We start from the raw sequence: 20429 nt of genomic DNA on the forward strand, positions 1-20429 counted from the left end.
ATGGGAGCGAAGGGAGAGATAATGGATGAGAGATTAAAGTTAGATATATATGTGTCCCATACTTGTGTTTATGAGGTTTGGGAAGCCCCCAATGAGAGATGACTACAACAGTAGAACCATTTATCAGGACTCTGACCACCGGGGAGGTGTATACAGCTTATACAGTTGTGATAAAATCGCCTGTCAAGCTGAATTTCTTTCTTTCTGCCTGCATCATGAATTTCCAAGAAATCTTCTCGAAGGCTTTGTGGCACCAAGCAAAAGGATAACTGCTAGGGTTTTGCTCTTATTGATAATTTAAATCAATTAATTGTTCATCACGTTATCCCTGGCCTGGCAGCCATGTATAAATACCATTTGATCATGGTGTACCAAAGTAGGCAAGATTTGGTTTAGATGATTGACTAGAGTTATGATGAAGAGCTTAATGTCATTGTTTAAAAGTGTTATGGGCCTGTAATTTGCACAATTATAAGGGTCTTTATTTGTGAAGGACCACAATTAGTGATACTAGCATAATGTTTGGAAAGGGGGTCAATTGGAGGACTGCATTAAAAAAGAGAAGTTAGGGTATCAGAAAATCTTTTGTAGGCCACCGAAAAGTTGCTGGAGCCTAGAGAGACTTGATGGATTTCTGGTGTTTACTTACTTTTCTTCAGTTGTGATTCAGCACTAAGTTGTACTGCTGTTTTGCAGGACAGGTGTGGGAGATCTACTTTTGCTAGGAAATATTTAATATATTTATGGATAGAAGACTACATCTAGAGTTTCTGGATCTAAGATGGAGGAGTTAATTTTGTCATCTTTGTTCCCCTTCTCATAAAAGTTTTGCTTCAGCCATTTAATTTGTGGGCTGATGGTCTGAAACTGGCAAGTTTACTTATCCCTTTATTGTCATGAGGCTCTGTAGGATGTTCTGGTCCAAACTGTGTTTATGCTGTGTCTCAAGATATTGGAGCTGATTAGATAACTTAGGAATTCTAAGTAAGTTAGTTCCAGGTGCAACATCAGGAATATTATTGTTAGTAAGCAGTTCAATTAAATTGAGCATACTCTCAGAGTTGGAGTGCCTCATTAAGTGCGTCACTGAGTCTCCATGATGAGAAGGAAGGATGAGAAGCCAGATCTGAAAGGTCAGCTGTGATAGGGGTATGGTATGACCAAATAATCGGGTGTAGGTGTGAGAAGCTTGAGGGTCATATTTTGGCTAGGATCATGTCAATTCTGGAGTATGAGGTGTTGATATGAGTGTAAAATGTGTACTTCTTAGTCAAGGGTTCTTTGACCCTCCAGGAATCATATAAATGGTTATTTCAGTGAGGACCTTGGAAATCTGGGTATTGGCTTTGTCTGGGGAGTGGGCCACATAGGGAGATCTATCTATGCCTTGGCTCAGGACCAAATTAAGTTCTCCTGGTACAATAAGTTCTTCTTTTTTGACAGATGAGAGCTTAATGCTCATACTGGAAAATAATTAGAGATGTTCACTGACCCCCGTGTTCTGGTTTTGGTTTTGGATCTAGATTAACTTTGTGTTTTGGTTTTGGCAAAACCGCCCTTGCATGTTTTGGTTTTGGTTTTGGATCCCAATTTTTTATCTAAAATCCCTATATATATTTTTTTTTTATAAAATCACATATTTTTGCTATTTTTCCCCCCTACATTATTATTATTAACCTCATTAACACTTATTTTAAGTCATCTGCAGTCAATTTTGACCACCTCACAGGTCACAATATTATTTTCATGCACTTTCAAACAAAGACTGCAGCAACCTGACTGGATGCTAAGCGACAGAGCAATGACACAAACACACAGCAGTTCATAGCATCAGATTTGTCCTTGGATCATGAAATCAGTTATGGTTCATTTCATCGCTCCACCCATTCCTTGGATAACTGTGGTAATTCTACAGCTAATACATGGCGACGATTGCTGACCCCCCGCCCGAGATGTGTGCTTTTATCAGAACCAGACCAATCCAGGGTGCCAGACAATGCACTAAAAAGAGCCATTGTAATTCACAGCAAAAAGCAGGTTCATCGCTGAGCTTCGAATCAGCTCCAATTCCCAAAAAATTATAATATAGTTAGGTTTGACGTAAAGTGCAGATCACAAATACTTTGTGCAATACTGATGAAACAGCAGCAAAGGGGAAGGTAATACATATACATGTCTATTTAGACTAGAGATGGGCGGGTCCGGTTCTCCGAGAACCGAACCCACCCGAACTTTGGGTATCCGAGTACCGAGCTGAGCAGCTCGGTACTCTCCCGCCAATTCCGAATCCAAATCGAGGCCGAACGTCATTGTGACGTCGTCGGATCTCGGGACTCGGTTCTCGCGATACTTGAACTTTATAAATACACGCCTCCACAGCAATCCATCGCCATTTGACAGAGGGAGAGAGCAGGGTGTAGTCATAGGCTAATTAGAGCAGGGACAGAGAAAGAATACAATATTGTTCTTGCAATTGCTCTAACCAAAATCGCTAGTGCAGAGAGGAGGATAGAGGTTTATTATTTTTTCTTCATATTTGGCACTCCCCAGCGCTTTTGGGTTGTCCCCCATAATTGTGCATTAATATTTCTGGCTGTCAAAAGTCATATCTGTCAGCAGTATCTACTCAATAAATGTTAGCACTCCTCAGTGTTTTTGGGGTGTCCTCTCTAATTGTGCATTAATATTTCTGGCTGTCAAAAGTCATATCTGTCAGCAGTATCTACTCAATAATTTTAAGCACTCCTCAGTGTTTTTGGGGTGTCCTCTCTAATTGTGCATTAATATTTCTGGCTGTCAAAAGTCATATCTGTCAGCAGTATCTACTCAATAATTTTAAGCACTCCTCAGTGTTTTTGGGGTGTCCTCTCTAATTGTGCATTAATATTTCTGGCTGTCAAAAGTCATATCTGTCAGCAGTATCTACTCAATAAATGTTAGCACTCCTCAGTGTTTTTGGGGTGTCCTCTCTAATTGTGCATTAATATTTCTGGCTGTCAAAAGTCATATCTGTCAGCAGTATCTACGCAATGGATTCAAAGCAGTCCACATATGATCTAAATGAGCAACCAGGTTCTGTCACCAGTCCTGATGTTAGTGTTCCCAGTACGTCATCTGGCCAAGGCGATGTCAAACAACAGAGTGTTTTCAAATTAGTGCAAAAAACAAAAACCAAAAAAAAATTTACTGTATTGAAGCGAAAAAGAAGTGTAACTGAGCAAAAGTTAAGTGACGATAAAAAAAAAATTGCAAGCATGCCATTCTACACACGCAGTGGCAAAGAGAGAATGAGGCCTTCACCTTTGGCTATTAGTGGCAGATCCCAAAAAGTTACCCAGCCTACAATTGGTGCACAACTACTGTTACGCGTCAAAGCTGAGCTGCAAGATACCAGTGAGGCATTACAGGAGAATATTTGCTCTGATTCACAAATGACAACAATCCCTGTGGAGAGTCCATCCAACAGTGGGATGTCTAATCGTGAGCATTCTGCTGATGTGTGCCTTAATAGCCCGAGTGTAGCCGGTGATACCCAAATTGAGGATGCCACTTTGGAATTAGAAGAGGATGAGGGGGAGATTTGTGTAGGCGACGAGGGCGCTAATGATGATGTTGATGATTATGATGCAGACAGATACCAAATTGCCTTTCTCAATTTCTATTTATATTCTAGATTATATAACGGCTGAATAGTTTTCTATTTTACTCCTAGTGGAGAGAGGATCTGATGCAGACAGATACCAAACTGCCTTTGTCCATTTCAATTTATATTGTACAGTCTATAATGGCTGAATTTTTTAGTATTTTATACAAGTGGAGGGGGGGCTAGAGAGACAGAAACCAAACTGGCTTTCTCCATGTCAATTAATATTGTACAGTCTATAATGGCTGAATTTTTTGGTATTTTATACAAGTGGAGGGGGGCCTAGAGAGACAGAGTGACCCCAAACTGTCTTTCTCCATGTCAATTAATATTGTACAGTCTATAATGGCTGAATTTTTTAGTATTTTATACAAGTGGAGGGGGGACTAGAGAGACAGAAACCAAACTGGCTTTCTCCATGTCAATTAATATTGTACAGTCTATAATGGCTGAATTTTTTGCTATTTTATACAAGTGGAGGGGGGCCTTGAGAGACAGAAAGCAAACTGGCTTTTTCCATTTCTTTACATATTTAACTATAAGTGTAGGGTGTAATATACATTCAAAGACGATGGCTGCATTGCCAATATGCATAGATGGAGAGGAAGACAATCTGTTTTGTGTGTAGAATAGGCCTACCAACGAAGAATTAAACTGTTTTTTTGGATGATTTATTACCTCAACAATTAGATTACTTGTCTCTAAAACAGTTGGAGCACTAAATTGGGTTAATTTAGGCCCAAAAACATGGATTTTCCCAAAAAATAGCAAAACAAAACCAAACAAAACCAAAACCAAAACCAAAACACGCAATGGCGGTTTTGCAAAACCAAAACCAAAACCAAAACACGACGGTAATCCAGATCCAAAACCGAATCCAAAACCAAAACACGGGGGTCAGTGACCATCTCTAATTTAGACATCCATGCTTACGTTACTGTGGCTTTACAAATGCTACAAATGTCTAGACAACTGTTGTCAGGATTCGGGTAAAAATAATTCCACACATAAGAGGTGGATTTTTTGGTCTTATTTTGGTCTTATGCCCAGGCATGACAATGGCCTTCTTCTTATCACATGCAAGAACTGCTTCCACTGGTGCAGGACTTACTCAAACAACATCATCCTCATCAACATCCTCATTGGCGCCCTCGTCAGCTACACAAATATCCCCCTCATCCTATTGCAATTCCAAAGTGGCATTCTCAATTTGTGTATCTCCGGCTACACTTGGGCTGTTCATGCACACATCTGCAGAAATGCTGAAAGGGGCCTTCTTTATGGGTACACTATCAGAATGGTCACGATTACACATAGCACGGATAGACTCTCCTCAGGGATTTGTGTCATTTCTGAATCAGAGCATACATTTTCCTCTACTGCCTTACTGTTTTCTTCCAGCTCGACTTTTACATGTGAAAGTATTTGGACACCACTTTTGGAGTCGGAATGACAAGGTCTTGCTTGGTCATGACTGACTTTACAAGAAGATGCCTCAGTGACAGTTGCAGAACTAGCATTCATAGAGAAAGGCAAAGGCCTCATTCTTTCCTTGCCACTGCATGTGTAGAATGGCATGTTGGCAAAAAAAATTTTTCTGAAGATAACTTTGCCTGCATTACAGGTCTTTTTTTCTTGACCAAGGTAAAAGGAGTTTTTTTACGTTTTTGTTTCCCTGACTAAAAAACACTATGCACTTTAACATAGGCTATAGCAGATGACAAAGAGGGATTACTACCATCATGACTGGTGCCAGCAGCTGCTTGGTGCTGGTCTTCTGTGTACTGCTGTGAATCCATTTTGATAACACAGTACAATGTGACTGCAGATTAAGAACAACACTGCCAGCCCTATTATTTCTATTTCAGCAATGACAACTAGCAATGGAGCAATGGACCTCTGCTCTTTGTGTTTTACCTATATAACACAGTACAATGTCACTGCAGATTTAGAAGACCAAGTCTGCCAGACCTATTATTTCTATTTCAGCAATGACAAGTAGCAATGGAGCAATCCTGAATGTCACTGGAGACTTTGAAAGACACTGCTACCCATCGTCTTTCTTTTCTACCTATGACGCTGCCCAACTGCACTAAAGACTGCCAAAAATGGTGCTACCTCTTCTGTGTCCCTCTGTGAAATGCGCTGTATTGCTATGGAGGGCAGTACTCGCGAGATCTGAGATCCGACGACGTAACAATGACGTTTTGCCTCGTTTTCAATTCCGAGGGCACGCAAAGCCGGTACTCGGATCTGCTAAGTTCGGGTGTGTTCGGTTCTTGGGGAACCGAGTCTGAGCATCTCTAAAAATTATGTGTTGATTAGGGGCATAAATGTTCAATAAGATACAGAGGAAATTGTTGACTTTGCCCACTGGCTCTCCATAAGTTCAAAGGTGATTTGGTTAGCAAACAGTATCGCTAGTAAACCCCTTTTTTTGTCAGACGAATCAGTCCCACTAGGATTTAACTATTCAAGTGAATCCACCTGGATTAACTGGTAGATTTTTTTTTCCATCTTCACATGGTACAGCAAGATCAAATGTACTGTACCTTAATAAATGCTTTCATTTTAAAATGTGGCTGTTGCTTTTAATAAAAAATAAAGTAGAAATTAGTTGTTTAATGTTTGTTACAGTTATCAAATTGATTTGATTCAGGGATTAGTGCAAGCATGTCACTGCCTGTCAATAAAGAACTATTGCAAAGAACTGTGCATAATAAGTAAAATCATAGCAGTTGAAGCAGCAGCCTTATTTAAACTATGTTACACAAGTAAATAAATCACATATGTGAGTGAGATGATGGATGGGCATTGTTTATGCTAGTATCACTAATGTACAGGGAGCATTGTTTATCTATATTAGCACCAACAAAATAAGGCAAGCTCCTTATCCACCTAGCTCGGTGTAAAGGGATTTAAGTGATACTGTTGCACACAAATGCTTTGATAGGATTGATTGGTTGTTTATACACTTAAATTCCCTAGGCTTGGGTCCACATATGTTAAGTTGGATAATGGCATTGTACAGTAGACTTGAATCAAAACAAATTGCCTACTCATGGTGCCCATGAAGATATGTAATGACACTCAGCAGGCATGTTCCTGCCCATGTTTATTTTTATACTTACATCCTTTGTCAGATGCATTCATTCAACATATCGAGGATTGCACTGAGGAACAATGAACTTAAATTGGAAATACATAGAAAATATATCCCTCTCATTCATGATCTCTCTCAATTGTTTAATTGAGGAGTTTGGGACCTTTTGGTCTCTATCTGGCTTCAAAATTAACCTGGCCAAGTTGGTGAATATGAGCATTTCTCACTCACAGTGGGAGTCCTCCCACCTTTCTCAGATATTCTCATTTACATTTTATTCATGCCATATTAAGCATTGACTATATTCTATATATGCGATAAATCTTCTACACACATTACTGTATTTTAAGGAGATTTTTCTAACTGGGATTTATCACACTTCTCATGGCTTGGTAGGGCTCAAGTCCTGAAGATGAATTTCCTATTTCGCATACTTTACCACCTGCACACCCTACCAGTCCACAATAACAATATAAACTTTAACTATTCACAAAAAACTTTGCTTATTATTTGGGGATTGAAACCAAGATATTGGAGGTTTCACTTCACTGTTTTAACTCCTTGTAAGCAGACAGGGATCTTTAGTTTGTCTGATCTCAAAAGTACACCATAGCATGCCGCCTTCTCTGCATTGCAGATTGGCAAACAAATCCTCAAAGCACTGAGTTTCATTAGAGGGACCTGTTTTATTGTCTGATTAATTAAGTCTGGTTGTACATAAATAAGTGCTGTACGGGACAGGATCACTTCACAAGGGAAGCTGGTTATGTTCACCTCATGTCTTTTAAAACCAATTACCGAAAACGCTGATATATTACTTAAATATATCTAAAGCATTGGTGAAACGACAACACTGGCCACAGAGAAGGGGATACATTTGGTTTTTATCCCTAGACACCTGGAAGTGCAACCTTCATTTGTAGTATAGAATCCAAGGTGGACCTCTTAAGAGACCTCATGAATTTTAAACATGTGCATTTTCTTGTCTTACCCCTCACCAATGTATTATGATTTATGTGATATCAACAGAAACAGCTCGAATTCATACCAAAGAATGGGATCAGTCCTGCCAGAAAGACAGTAGTAGAAAATATTTGAAAATAATTGTCTCAGAAATCAGCAGTGTCACAATAAAACAATTAAAAACTAGTGACCAGATGGCATAGAACCCTGGACAAACTCAATAGGATGTACGTTGTCATACAAAATAGGAACAATTGCACTGTTCCTCCCACAAGATGAAGTGAGAACTTTGCTGCAATTGGCCCAATCCTAGGGGCAGCAGAAACAAGGCCGTCATGATCACCACAAGACACTCTGGTCACAGAACAATGCTCAGTAATACTTGAATAAAGGAAGAAACAATCACTGTCTTAGCAGTGCGGAGGCTGATAGCATGAGTTGAATAGGAACAGGACAATGAGCGGAAGTATCCATTTACTAGGTCAGTCACTGCGGTCCAAATATAGTGACTGCATGTATATCGCAATCAATTTTTTCAAAGTTTGGATGGTAACTGGAGCATTGGGGGGAAGACAGCAGGTAACTAAACAGGAATACCGCTGCCCCTGCCCATGTTAGGTGGTTCCTCCTCTTCATAGAAAGGTACTTAAAGGAAATGCTTTCACTTTGTGAGACTCATACATATTTCCAAACACCCATAATTCTACTACATCGATCTTTCCTTTCACCTAAAAGATATATTACCTCACCTTTTAAATACTGCCAAATATTGGAAAACTAACAGAACCAATCCTCTTTCAGTGGAGTTTACAAAGATCAATTTACTATGCAAATTGAGGAGATCTCCTTTCAGTTTAGAGAAGTATACTCCAAATCTGGCAAACGTGGCATAAATTCAAGGATTCCCAAAACCATTAAGATAACCTAATGTCCTAAACTATGGTGTCAAGACAGTGGTAGGATTATCAAAATATGTTCTGACTGCACAATGACTTCACACCATTCCTCACACCATTTGTTTGAGGCAAGGTCAGAGAAGAAACCAAGTCAAAACACAGGAGTTACACAGCACAAGAATCCAGAAGCAGGGTCAGAGATGCCAAAAAGATCTTGCACAGACAGGAAGATATTTTGCATTAAAAGGACACAAGGGGAGTCAGATGCTGAGGCAGGTGAACTAGCAGGCAATGTGTCCGAGCATTTTTGAGAGGGGAATTCAAATTCCCCTCTCATGGTCACGTGACCGCATCACCGTGCCGACTGCCTGGATGTTGACAGTGCGGATGGCCGTGATCAGGAGCAGAAATGAGGAAAGGGTAAGTTTTCTAACAATGGGCTTGGTCTTTGATGGCAAAATTGCAATGGTGACAGACACCTTCTTAAGTTTTGATAGTATTTTTAAATAATCATATGTATCTATAAATGATGATGATGAATGATCTATTTCTGCTGAAGTGGTGAAATAAGTGTGACCATGATCATTTGTCATTATCGGTAAAATTAATGACATTAATTTATTTTATACAGATGGTATGTGGTGAAAGTTTGGACCATGGGTCTCTGAGGTGAAGGGAGCAGGATAGTAGAGCAAAAATAGCAAGGGAGTGCAAAAAATATAAATCCAGACTTAGGGCTAGATTTACTAAGCTGCGGGTTTGAAAAAGTGGGGATGTTGCCTATAGCAACCAATCAGATTCTAGCTGTCATTTTGTAGAAGGTACTAAATAAATGAAAGCTAGAATCTGATTGGTTGCTATAGGCAACATCCCCACTTTTTCAAACCCGCAGCTTAGTAAATCTAGCCCTTAGTCTTGCATCTGCAGCTTGATATATATTTTCTTTATTAGTTATTTAAAGCACCCTTACTTCTTTTTCCAGTCATTGATATATTGTAACAAATTGTGGAAATTATTTTTAATTAAATTTAGTGCATAACATTTTAGTGACTGAAATTAAGGAAGAATCGTAGCTTCATGCTCCATGCTGTATTTGAACAAGAATGAGTAAATTTGGCATCTCTTCTGTACTGTTTACCTAGCCAACATATTCCTTGTGAAACAAAATATTAAACAAATGAACAACAGCAAGACAAAGGTCTAACAAAAATGTGTTTCTTTGTGCCTGCTCTTGTTCTATTGCTATTTTGCTCTTTCATGTTCAGTTGTTTCTGTCAGCTTTGTGGACACATAAGTTTTGCTATAAAAATGTTAAGGTTTTTGGTTATGGCAGATAAGGTATATATCCTAGGTCCTCAGCTTACAGGGAACATAGGGTTTTCTTTGGATACAGTGTAAGCTCAGATTGCAGGTGTTGTTTTTAGTGTTTATTACTTAGCCATTTTAAATGCTATATGGTGTATTTTTTATTCAGCTGAATATCAGGGGGCCCAATGTTATCTATGTGCCCCTGGTTCTAGGCATTAGGTGTAAGCAAACAATTATTTTTTTTAAAAAATTCTAAGCAATTTCTTAATTTATATGCAAGAATTGTCTTCAGAATTCACAGCATCTTTCTGAACTGTAAGATGTGTGCATCAATTGCAAATAATTAAATTCATGCATAATGTATTATTTTCTTACTATGCAGATGGGTACTTTATGTCAATGGAAAAGAGAGAATAACTGACTGTCCTTCGGTGAATGATGGCAAATGGCATCACATTGTAGTTACCTGGACAAGCACTGACGGTTCCTGGAAAGTGTACATTGATGGAAGACTGTCCGATGGGGGAAAAGGCTTATCAGTGGGAGCAAACATACCTGGTGGGTGGCAGCCATAAATTATTTAACAAATTCTACAAAGTAAATTTAATTAGCTCTACAGAGCTGACAGTTGTGAGTGCATCATCGTTTACTGCAGTAATAGACCAATTTCAGTATTTTCTGTGACATTAAAAATTGTTTAAAAAAGTTTCATGTTATCGATCACTGTTGATGGTGTTCCCATCACATGCAACAGGCTACATTTATTACACAAAAAGTCTTGCTATGAAAATAGGTAATAATTTTTCCTTAATAAAACAAAATTTAAAATAATTACTTACTATGACAATCGTGTTAAATTATATCAATCACCATAGATACATAGAGCTCCTGGAGCCATCATAAAACTGAATGTAAGTATGCACTGAACTAAAATAAAAATAATAAAATAAAATAATTTATAAAAAAATTGTATTTAATAAAAGTTAAAAAGTCATATATGAAGATTGTAACTACATTTAATTAAAGTAAACAAATAAAAAAATAAATGGAAAGCTAGATCTTATATTTAGACTTTATATTTAGGTGCATGTGATGTATTTGCTGTAAGGTTTACTTGGGCAGTCTATTTTATCAACTATGTTTAATAACTTTCCACATATGATTTGATAGTCTAACAAAGTGTGATACTCTGATGTTTTAGGCGGTGGTGCATTAGTTCTTGCACAAGAACAAGACCAGAGAGGTGAAGGTTTCAACCCAGCTGAGTCTTTTGTTGGATCAATCAGTCAACTTAATATATGGGATTATCCACTAGCTCCTGAACAGGTATATCTCTGTGTATTTGAATTCTGTAAACAAGTAGGAGATGAATCGTCTAATCTATTATTACCATTATTATGTCAATGAAAATTGACTTTCAATAAATTGTAATTTACTAGGTGAAAGTATTGGCTAGCTCATGCCCGCGTGACCTTCAAAGGGGAAATGTATTAGCTTGGGCTGATTTCCTACCAGGTGTTGTTGGAAGAGTTAAAGTGGACCATAAGAGTAAATTCTGTTCAGGTAAGCATTGTTGTTTCTTGTAAATTTGAATTTTAAACTGTATCCTGAAATACTGTTTGGAAATAATAATGGTTAATGTTTGATTACTGCACAGATTGTCCAGCCTTGGAGGGCTCTTCACCTCATTTGCATGCATCCATCAGTGAGCTCAAGCCAGGTTCCAAGATCAGTCTATACTGTAACCCGGGCTTTCAGATTGTGGGAAGCTCTGAACAGGAGTGCCTTAATATGGGAGAGTGGGATCAACCTCTGCCACACTGTGAAAGTTAGTAATTAATGACATACGAAACACAAGCAACTGGGAATATAGCTTGGGGCTTTAGAGCTACCAGATATTTTGTTAGGGTTGCAAGTACACATCCCTGCTCTTGTTATGGGCTAAAGGCTCCACCTGCAGCTCCAGCTCCTTCCTGCTCTGTAACTTGTCAGATCTTTGCTTTGTTTTATGATCCGTCTACCTCAACTCTTACTCTCTGCTATTTGCCCCACCAAGCTCCATCTGCCATACCAACTCTTATCAAATAAAGAGGCTGAGGGGGGTTTTAGGGGAAGTTTATGATAGGCATATTTGGGTAAATGTGGTAATGAATGGAGTGTTTTGGGTGAGTGGTCATCATGATGGGTGTTTTGGGTTAAGTGTGAATTTCAGTGTCATGTCTGGAAATCTGAAGGGTGTTTTCTTGCAGTCGTGGGAATATATTCCAAGGGTATGTGGTGCCTCTTTTTTCATTAAATATATTATTAATGAATTACTGAGATTAAGGGTAATATGCTGGTCTTCTGAAGGTTAGAGGGCAGCACATGTGTCCCTTGCAGTGTATTGGATTTCCCATCATTGAAATTATGTGGACTGAGTGGATATCAAGAAATATTGAAATAGCAGTGGCTGATGTGGCTTTAAGCATGCTGTATGTCATTGGAGGCTCTTGTCTTTAGTATAGTTACCACTGAATAACATTATATAATTCGATTGCATGTGAAATAACTGCTGCAGTTGTTAAGGTCTATTTAAGTGCTTTTAGTGCAAAGCTAATGCATATATAAAAAATGATTATAACTTTATTAATATAGTTACTTTTAATAATGCGAGTTTTGGTTTCTTGCTCCAAAATCATTAATTAATTAAGGGATCAGCTGTGGAAAACCTCCTCACCTGAAGAATGGCATTAATACCAATGAAGATTTCTTTGCCGGAAGCACCGTCACGTACCAGTGTAATAGTGGGTACTATCTGCTGGGGGATTCAAGGATGTTTTGTACAGACCATGGAGGTTGGGATGGTACCTCACCTATATGTCTGGGTATGTTCTTTTTTGTTTATTTTGTTTTGTATAAAACACATGAATGACTTTATATCAGAGATCATGCAGTACTTTTCATTTCCAGCCTTGAATTAAATTGGTACAAAATGGGCACATGACCTTAATACTAATGCTTAACAGCATTGCTCATTCTCTGGGTGCTTTACATACAAGGGGAGAACCGTAATGCGGGATGTAAGCTTTTTAGAAATTGGTACAATAGCGCAAGCCACATTCATATATCTCTTTTTATAACATATTTTTAGAAAATTTTGTATATTAGAAATATTTATTTTGTATGCATTTGTGTTTAAGCAACTCAACTAGTTGCATTCCATCTTTGGAAAAAAATCACTTATCTAGTGTAGTGCACTCTTTCCATGTACTTCTTTATAACATCCTGTTGGATAATTTAAATATTGTATTTGCACAACATAAGGTTATTATTGTATTGTTTAATGTTTTCTGGAATGTATTGTGCATTGTAAACCATACTACACACCCAGAGTAATACAATAATTATTAATTACTGAAACTTTTTTATTTTTTTCAAGATGTTGATGAATGTGCTGTTGGATCAGATTGCGATAAACATGCATCATGCAAAAATACAAATGGCTCTTACATATGTACCTGTATCCCCCCATACACCGGTGACGGGAAAACATGTTCAGGTAAAGTTTTAAAAACGGTGTGGCGGCTACTGACACAACACTTCTAAGAGACTCACAGCAGCTCTATTGTACCTTTCTTGGTACTGATTTATGATACCAATGATTATTCTGTCTTGGCCTTTGCCATTCTATGTTCATGTGTGTTTCCTTGTAATCATTGCTATCACAAATATTACAGATGGGTAATAGTGCAAGCAAGTGAAACTCCCATATTCGCAATAACATTTGAGTTTCTTTATGTATTTCTTAGTTTCTAAAAGTATGGGGATTAACAGAAATTACAATTTGTTGTCATTATTTCCAGTTTTTAGTATGCTGTGTTCTGCAAATTATACCACTAGAGATTTGTAAAGGATGACATTGTAAAGGACACAATGCAGACTGTTAGATATGTTAGTTACATAATATGTATAAGAAGAGGAACACTTTATGTTTCTAACCAATAGCTTTAGTTTCTCTGAGAAAAGACTGAAGAATAGAGAAATTCTGAGAAATAGGCAGAAAAAACCTAATTGGCGCTAGAGTGCAATAAGCTTAAATAAAAGACGCGTCTCACACCCACTCAAAATAATATCAAATTATTCCCAAAAAGGAGACACCAGGGGGTAAATGTATGAATCTCCGGATTCTTCATCTCCGGCGTGTTCAGCCTCTTCAGCGCTTAAATTTAAAGCGGCGCTGCACTGTAAAGGGAAGTTTCCCTTTACAATGCAGCGCCGCTTTAAATTTAAGCGCTGAAGAGGCTGAACACGCCGGAGATGAAGAATCCGGAGATTCATACATTTACCCCCAGGTTGCAGTTCTCAAAAAGGGACCTGGAAATCCCTATTATATACCATAAAAGAAACAAAAGAAAGTGCAAACTCTGATAATACCTCTACGGATTACATTATTTCAGTTATACAGATTTAAACAAAAGCACACTGTCGGTGAGAAAAAACACAACAATAATAACCCTAAAAATATTTGTATATAATATTAATGTATTAAAACAATAAAACATCATTATTAATAATTGGATACAGATCGATCTGATACCACTATTACAAATCTATAGTCTCAAAAATTTGTGTTTAAAAGTTAACACCCCTCTTATTGGCTCAAAGTTTTACAATATTAGAGAACATAGAAATGCTCCTGTTTAACCCAAATGCTATTTGCATGAGGATTGCTAACAGTAGACTTTTGTACCATATTGTCACTGAGAAAACTTTAAACAGCTAATTGTTTAAGTGTTTGTATACTTTGATTGGTTGATCATCAAGCTAGTGTGGAGAAATTCGCAAGTGGTCATGGATATTTTTTAGAGATCTACAGACTTTTATACCAATACACTATTTCAAATCTTTAAACAGTGTGCGTTAATAGTATACAACTACACTCTGAACAGGACATGCACTGGAGAGGTCTGTTCATCGACCTTAGAGACAGACACACCTGGTTACCATCTTTTCCACACCTAAGAGTGAGAAGCGTTGGAGAGCAACTCCAATAAACGGAAAAATCTTTTAAAACGGTCCAGGACGGAGGATCCAGGAGTTCTCTAAGCAGTATTGTAGGATCACTTAATATTACTGCAGGGATTGTATGGCATGTTGGCTATTGCTTACTAGAATGGAACATTCTAACTCTGATAGCTTTATTATTGGATAGTTCATTTGAGGTGGACTAATTTACACTCATATCTGGAGGTTGTTTCCTTATCACCTGCTAGTGGTATTGACGACAAAGGACTTGAATATCTGGATCTGATTAATCCTCAGGAAAATACATGTACTATTACCATCTTTATATGGTCCTTGTTTGTGCTGAAGACTTTCTAGGCATATTTTGATCTAGGACGACAGACTTCTATTATACATTCTGAGTGCGACCCTATTCTGGATAAATTGATATCTATCCATTTATAATCTAACCGTTTAAGTTAAAAAGATCTATTCCTTTTTCAGTTTATATTGGATTTGGGACATGCAATTTATGTTCTTACAATTATTGTGTCAGTTGTAAACGTAATGCTTATGGAAGCTGATATATAGACAGTCTAATTTCAATATTCTTTAATATTGTATAATAGTGGTATCAGATCAATCTGTATCCGATGGTTAATAATGATGTTTTATTGTTTGAATACATTAATATTATATTAAAATAATTTTGAGGTTATTATTATTGTGTGTTTTCTTAGTGACAGTGTGTTTTTGTTTTAATTTGTGTAATTGATGTAAAGTGATCCTTAGAAGTATTATCAGATTTTGCACTTTCTTTTGTTTCTTTACTGCAGGAAATAATCAGTATCTCTGTGATGCATTGGAAATGTGTTAACTGTAACCATAGAGCCTTGCCTAGTGCTGGCGGTGAATGCAAAATTGAAATATGCATGGTAGTCCGCACATGCACATAGAATTTGACCTGGTGGGGGATGATGTGAAATATTTCCGGCTTCTCTGGGCCCCATAGGAACAGGTAAGCTAATGCCATCCTGAGATGGTGTTAGTTTGCAGTGAAAAGCAATGCTTTTCTCTGCAAACTGTGGGGGCTGCAGTAACCCATGCAAAGTAGGTTATAGCAGAAGAAATCTCTGATATCTCCTGCATTAGCCTGTCATACGTTTTGGAGATTAATGCAATGGACAAACAGCTGTTTTCTCAAGGTTTATGGTTGATTGCAGTTTTGTGTTAAGTCTAGAGGTCCAGATTTCTCCAAAACTAACAGATGTTTTTACTGATTATACAAACAGTTGGCATGGTGTGTCCTCAGTGTGTGGCCAGTATAGCCAACATGTGATCAGAGACACTCACCAAGGAGCACATACGCCAACATTTTGTTGCCGAGATCCGGCAAGTGATCACGGTTGAGCCAGTCCACCTCTGCTGGAGACGACCTTTCACTCCTTCTCTAGGCTGTAGAGCAATTCAGTCTCTGGGCTCCCAGCAGCGCCCTCTCTACTCGCTCCACCTCACACTGGATGGCAACATGCTCGGTGTAGGTGCGATGCCACTATTCAGGGTGCTGAAACTCTTTTGACCCTACGGTAAGCCAGTGAGGAAAGTGTTCTCTGTGTAGAAATGTCATGTTAGAAAAAACAATTTTCGATGGTGTTATTCCAGTGAGATAAAGTTCATAAATAGCAGCCAAACTTCACTTTTTCCTCGCTATGATAAGCAACGATAAAAAATAACTATTACTGAAATCTGGTGACACTTCATTAATAGACCCCCAAATTTGATTAATGGGATGGAGGTTTATAACCAGCCAGCTCCCCGACTAAAGGGCCATTGTTGTCTGTATTCAGAAGAGGAGCTATTTAGGGCATAGGAAGCTAGTGGGTACTTCAGTTAAACAACACAAATGTTTTAAATAAAAAACAGTTCCTGCTCTGGGTTATAGACATTCTTATTTGGTAATGTGAGAAAATGCCAGTTTAGGTACTTAATATAACTGACATATTTACAATAGATTTACAGGCCTGCTCTGGTGTGTTGTCCTGTTTAATTTTAACTCTAATCAGTTGTTTTTATTGTAGAACCAGTGAAGTGTAATGATCCGGGTGAATTGGAAAATGGCAAATATACTGGTGACCAGTTTGGTGTTGGAAGTGAACTGACTTTTACATGCAGTGAGGGATTTGACTTGATTGGAAGAGTGAGGATGACATGTTTAGAGTCTGGTAACTGGGACGCTGCAATACCATACTGCCAAGGTATTGTTATTATTAATATTATATTATTATTACACATTTATTTATATACCACAAGCATACTAGGCAGCACTTTACAATTGGGAATAACAAATACTGTACAAAAACATGTCTGGTATTAAAAGACAAAGTGGTATAAGGGCCCATACTTTTCAGTGTTATTGGTACCAAACATTTTTAAACGTGATATATTCACAGGAACATTCTGTTTTACTGACATGAAAATTGTTACTTATTGACAGTCTACTATTATACTAATGTAATATGAATCATTTGTGTTTTGTTTTGTTTTCAGTGCTACTTTTGCCACTGGAAATATATTTCAAATACAAATTTGGAAATTAACCTTCCTCTTATTTCTAGATTAGAGAGTACTATTTTCCTTGAAATAGAATCACTTCTCATCAGTTTTCATTACTGATTCAACATAATATGAAATATCCACTTGTTGTTTGTTACTACCACTCTTGAGTTTTCATATTTATTAATTTAGTCTATGTTGTATATATGGTAGCTCCCTGGTTAATAAGTTAGCATATTCCCCACAAATAAGTATGCGTTTTTTCCTATACATGACGACAGTTTTTGTTCAAATTATTCAATAAATAGAATTTAACATTTCTAATTTTATATCTATGTATTGTTTTGTAAAGCTGTGTCCTGTGGTAAAGCACCAATTCCAGAACATGGCAGCATTGTGGGCTCTAATTTCACTTATGGGAAAACCGTAATATTCAGGTAAACATTGCTTTATTATTTCAATACTATTCCAAAGCATATATATTCGTTCTATGTTTTCATGCTACACTGTACGTATGTTTGATCCATATTACCAAACACAGAGAAAGATAGAAGAGTTAGGTATCTAGCTTCACAAAAACGTCTTTCTTTTATTGAACCACAGATAATGCAGGAATCACATTTCCTCCAACATATATACAGATTGGTGGGTAAACCGCTGTCTCACCTGAGAGGCTTAGCACCATGGCAGAAGTGACGTTGGTGTGGTCCTGGGGCCCAAATGACAACATTTCTGTTGGATTGTTCAATATTTATACAGATATTCAGTTTCTTATGCTGGAGTTTGAAGTTTTTGGGTTAGCCAATAAAGGTATCACTCCTATAATACTTTTGTCTTTTTTGACACGAAAGTATTTAACATCACATAGATTTTTCTGGCTAACACAGTATTGCAATAATAAAAAAAATATTTTTTTTGCCAAGCCAAAAACATATAAGTTAAAGTTGTTACCATGAGTGCAAGGCTATAGGAGTAATGCCCAATTTGACTATACACATAAGTGACCAAATTGGCTGAGATCTGGCTGTTCATCCCCCCACCCCTGAAAGGGGCCATCTGTGGTCATCTTCTGACTGCATTTGTGTCCATGGCCAATAATGATCCTTTGCTGATATGAGCAATATGGGACATTGCAGTGATTTCCTAATGGGCCAATGTCATAAGTCTGTGCCTACTTGTACATAGTGTTGGATAGTATGAAGAGATGGTACGTACTTGTTAGGAATCAGTGTGCTCCATTATCTCTGTGTGTGTGTAGGTCGCATTCCTACACATTATCACTGTCTAACTGCTGTTACCTTCTGGGCATGTGTGAAGCTTCATTGTCCCTCTGTCTAATAAATCAACCTCATTGTTAATCCGGATGTATTCTGACCTTCATGTATTCACACTGCACCACTCACTAAATGTCACAGTGTTCTCATCATCATCCCGGCCATAAGTACTTATTAATATCTATCAGCCAATAATTGTAATAAGCAAGTAATGTATTGAATGTTTTATGGTTTCTCTTGCTCTAGATGCAATGAAGGGTATACATTAATTGGTAATGAAGAAACGGTGTGCCTTGCTGATGGTTCCTGGAGCCATGGAGCCCCATTTTGTGAATCAGTCACATGCTCCAAACCAAAGGAAATAGCTTATGGAAATTTTACATTCGCTGGCCTTGCGTTCAAATCAACTGCATCATATTCATGTGACACAGGATATAGGTAATGTATAAGCAAGGTATAAAGCACTCTAAGGGGCAGATTCAGTTCCCTGTGTTGGTCTTAAGAACAACACAGGCTGCACAGTATTACTGTTACTACGGTAATAGCTGCGCATTATTACTTTAAGTACGGTAATTTCAACACTGATTTTCGCTCGCAGTGCCGAAGTGCACATTTAAATTACCGTATTAATGGTAATAATGCGCAGCTTTTACCGTAGTAACAGTTATAGTGTGTGTCCCGCATTGTTCTGAAGAACAACACAGGGAATTGAATTTGCCCCTAAATATATCTAATTCTTTTTTAATTCTACCACTTGTTGTTATTTAAATCTGAATAATTCACCTTATTTCTTTTCTACTTGTTTCAATCCTGACTTTATTAATTAATTTATTAAAAAGGCAGATTTTTTTTACCGTGCTACACCTTTGAGGAATCTGTACAGATGACAATGTATTGATATTAAATAATCAAGAAGTTTACATGTATTTCATATAGCTTTCATTTGAGTTTCCACTGGCTATTATTTTATTGCTATCGATTGTGATTTCATTAGCAACATTTTTTCTTAGTTTGCAGGGTCCATCAACTTTGACTTGTGAAGCTTCTGGTAACTGGAGCAGTGACACTCCAGCCTGTAAGATTGTGTCCTGTGGTGATCCGCCTTCTGTTAGAGATGCCACCTACAAAGGAAAGGGCTTCACCTTTGGGAATGTAGTGACATACGCGTGTAAAGAAGGGTATGAAAATCAGGATTTTGGGCACCTCTATTGTTTTGGGGACACACATGCTGCGATATTGAGCCAACTGAAAGCATGTCTGGCCAGATTAATGTATACAGTTAATTTTCATTGCATTCTGATCATATTCGATCATAATCTGATCGTATCTGTGCAGTTTGACCCTCCATGTATGTGGCCTAATTGCTCTCAGGTACGATCAGGTTGCAATAATCCAATCCAGTCAGCTTTGACCCCATCACATATATATATAAGCTTCAAACTTTTGTAGCCTCTCTTATGTCGTGACTTATGAATTTGAAAAGCATTGCATTAGTATGTAGAGTCACCTTTCAGCAGTTTGCTCTTTTTAATTTACCGTGATCATATTGTAAAGGCAGCTAAATGGGATTTTAATCACTGTAATTGGAGAGCACAGTGGGAATGGGGACATGGTTGTTATATCCATCTGATCCTCTCTTTATGAAAGCAGATTTTAATGTTCTTATACCTTATTAGTATGCTTTACAGTTTATTGCCATTTAGTAG

General features: G+C 37.7%; 1 protein-coding gene across 1 annotated transcript in view; it reads left to right on the forward strand.

Annotated features, from left to right (window-relative positions):
• SVEP1 (sushi, von Willebrand factor type A, EGF and pentraxin domain containing 1) overlaps positions 1–20429 on the forward strand; it is a 291067-nt gene that overhangs the window by 192701 nt on the left and 77937 nt on the right. The window contains 10 exon segments of the mRNA XM_075204846.1: positions 10296–10471; positions 11115–11239; positions 11353–11476; positions 11571–11741; positions 12604–12777; positions 13332–13451; positions 16975–17151; positions 17802–17886; positions 18970–19161; positions 19734–19901. Of these exon segments, the coding sequence (XP_075060947.1) occupies positions 10296–10471; positions 11115–11239; positions 11353–11476; positions 11571–11741; positions 12604–12777; positions 13332–13451; positions 16975–17151; positions 17802–17886; positions 18970–19161; positions 19734–19901 (1512 nt within the window).

The sequence above is a fragment of the Mixophyes fleayi genome, chromosome 1, assembly GCF_038048845.1.
Source record: "Mixophyes fleayi isolate aMixFle1 chromosome 1, aMixFle1.hap1, whole genome shotgun sequence".
Classification (NCBI taxonomy): domain Eukaryota; kingdom Metazoa; phylum Chordata; class Amphibia; order Anura; family Limnodynastidae; genus Mixophyes; species Mixophyes fleayi.